This window comes from Electrophorus electricus, chromosome 1 (assembly GCF_013358815.1).
Source record: "Electrophorus electricus isolate fEleEle1 chromosome 1, fEleEle1.pri, whole genome shotgun sequence".
NCBI lineage: Eukaryota > Metazoa > Chordata > Actinopteri > Gymnotiformes > Gymnotidae > Electrophorus > Electrophorus electricus.
Window position 1 is genome coordinate 24,154,501 of NC_049535.1, and position 3,055 is coordinate 24,157,555.

The window sequence follows — 3,055 nt, forward strand, 5'->3', positions numbered from 1 at the left end:
TATTCATTCTTTGGCCTTTATCTGAGCAAATAGCAAGAATAGTTACAAAATCAGAGAGCTTAATTAAGAAAGTACAAGGACACTTGTCCAAAGTCTAGATGGGACTAATTATGAGTTCTGCTCAGGTCTGGGATGGATTTATACTTTTATTCAGATGAAATTGAAACAAACTACACAGTGAGGAAGGGCAATCTTTGGTCTTTATCTAAGTAATTAGCAAGCAGTAAATTTAGATTCCTGCCATTATGAAATAGTACATTGGAGTTTTTCAAGTTCCTAACCTAAATTTGGGGTCCATTTTTATTACTGTGTAGTAATACTATTATTATTACTTTTATTTTATTACTATGTCAATTCTTCTGCAGTTTAACTGTTTTTTATTTCCTTTATAAGGATATTGATTATGGATATACAATATTGTGGTGTCCTCGACTTAAGAACCAGACGAACATCTGCATTAGATGAGCTAATACACCTTTAAAGTAACTCGGCACTAAACAACCAGCAAGCTAACTTCCACCTTCCTCTGGCTTGTTCAGCATCACCAGGTGGAACCTCTCCACCCCTACCATAGATGTATCTCCCTCTAGAGGTTCTCTACAGACACCACAAATATATATATTCTTTATAGAAAAACATTTCTAATAAAATGATTTTCCACGGAGTGTGATTTTTTATGGCCATTCTGCTAATTTATTTCTCTGTGTGGTTGGGTCTGCAGAGTTTGCTAAAATCTAGAAATACTTTACTGCTGGAATTGTTTCTGGAAACTTCAAACTTGGTTTACAGTTCATCACTAAATAGGTGTTACCATCATCACAAATTTTTATACTCCACTCGAGATTTTTCCTGAAGACTATCATATCGTATGTGTTCAGAAGCTGCTATTAGAGAGTGAATGAAAGACACCTTACAGGTCTGTGTCACTGACTGCCCAAGATTGACACCCATAAATCCAGTCTGAGTCAGTTTATCACAGTGAACACCTGCTGAAAAAGATATCTTCAGATTGTGAATTGAAAATTTGTACAAAATAGACTTAAAACATCACATGACACAGCTGAACGCAGCACCAGTAAGCGTGTGGGGGTCGGGGTGTCTTTTGAAGCTGAAAAGGTGTAATCTGTCTTTAACCTCAAATTATTTCATATATAAAGGAGTGCTTTTGTATGGAGTAGTAGCTAATAATTTTAAATGTTCTGCTCCACTGAGAAAACGAATGCATAGTTATACATACAAAATGTGTGTATATATATATATATATATATATATATATATATATATATATATATATATATATATATATAAAAATTTCTTTAGAGTATAATTTGTGTTAAGGTGGTTTTGATCGAATCAAATTTTAAACTAACCAAAACTGCCTCACAGGATGCAACTGCTGGGGAGAATGTACTAGTACCAACTTTAGATCTTCCTGCTGCTTACATATTTGAGTAAATGTTGCCCCCTACTGCCTGTACATATTTAAAGAACATGATGTTGTCCTGGTTCCAGGCACATAGGCACAGCTGTCTATATCAACTCACATCAGGACTATGTTAGCTCATGCTGAAGAATTTATGGGAATATTTTCATTCATGCATACAGATCGAAGATAAAAGATGAACAATGAACAGCATAGAAGCATAGGAACCAGAATACTTCCATAGTGTACTGTGGCAGACAGTATGTTATTTATATGATAACTGTACTCATTATGTAGCTTAATACATCAACTTCTCTGAAATACTTAGGGAATTCAATAACTATGTCCCATAGGATACATATGCCTTACCTATGTTCCTGTTCTATGATCCCTGCAACTTGGTTGTGTCACTCAGTATATGTTTTCCCTGCCAGTACTATGCATCCTGCTTCGAGGTGCTGGATTGTCTCAGAACCTTCTCTACACAGTCTCATCTTGGGTCATCAGATCATCTAGTGCTTATGTTCAATCTGGTGCTGTCCTTCAGTTCTGCATGTCCAGCCATTGATTGTCTTATGTCCTGCAATCGAACCTCATCTGCTTTAATGATGACCATGTCCCCCATCTGTATGAGATACTCTCTCATCAGTTCATCCTACCATTGCATATACAGCATATATTTTCTGTGGTTTTATTTGCTTTAAATGAACATACTTGAAGATCAAACCAAAGAAGATTAATGTGAACTGTTTAAAAGGAATTAATTTTAAATCATGGCATACATTTCTGTATGAGGAGATATGTCGCATGTAGAGTTTTTGAGCCGGCTTGTCATTTGTTTGTTTCATTGTGGTTCACGTGCACAGTAATACACAGCTGTGTCGTCAGTCTGCATATTTTGCCCTTTTAAGGTTACTGTGCTACTGGAAGAGTCTCTGGAAACTTGAAATCTGCTTTTCAGTTTATCACTGTAGTAGGTGTTACCACTACCACATATGCTTCCAACCCACTCCAGAGCTTTTGTAGGCTGCCGTATCCAGTCTGTACAGTAGCTGCTATCAGTCACTGAATACCCAGACACTTTACAGGTGAGTGTCATTTGATTCCCAGGATTTAGAACCATTGATCCAGGCTGAGTCAGTTCAACACAGTGAACACCTGTTGAAAATGGTTCAAAATCATTATAAAAAGATGTATACTACACATACAGGATTTAAAGTCAAATCTAAAAACACTCACAGGTTCTTGCTGCCACAAGCAGCAGCAGTAGGCATGTAGAAAACATGGTTTGTTTTGAAGCTGATAAGTAAAAGCAGTTGGTCTTTATTGCGTCAGTATATAGGAGAGGGAGGAACATTTGCATAGAGCCTCTCTTAAGGTAAATTTGATTAAATGTTTTACATGTCAATTTTTTTTTTTTTACAATCAGACTCTCCTACTATTTATTAGTATCTATTAAGCTTGAAATAGTTATGTTGTCATTGCAAAATGTGGTCTATACAGAGCATATCTTCTAGTTTTACTTTATATTAAAAATCTGTATGCATACATTTATGCACTTAAATACGTTTTTGTACTGGTACTGAATTAAAAAAGAAAAAGATTTACTGGATGGCATGTCACGGTTGGCCG

The 3,055-nt window shown here is 35.9% G+C and overlaps 1 gene segment (V, D, J or C); it reads right to left on the minus strand.

The window, feature by feature from the left end:
- Positions 1-2,267: 2,267 nt before the first annotated feature.
- LOC118241183 lies at positions 2,268-2,729 on the minus strand. The segment is given in 2 exon segments: positions 2,268-2,581; positions 2,663-2,729. Coding segments are annotated over 2 exon segments (360 nt in total).
- Positions 2,730-3,055: the final 326 nt, after the last annotated feature.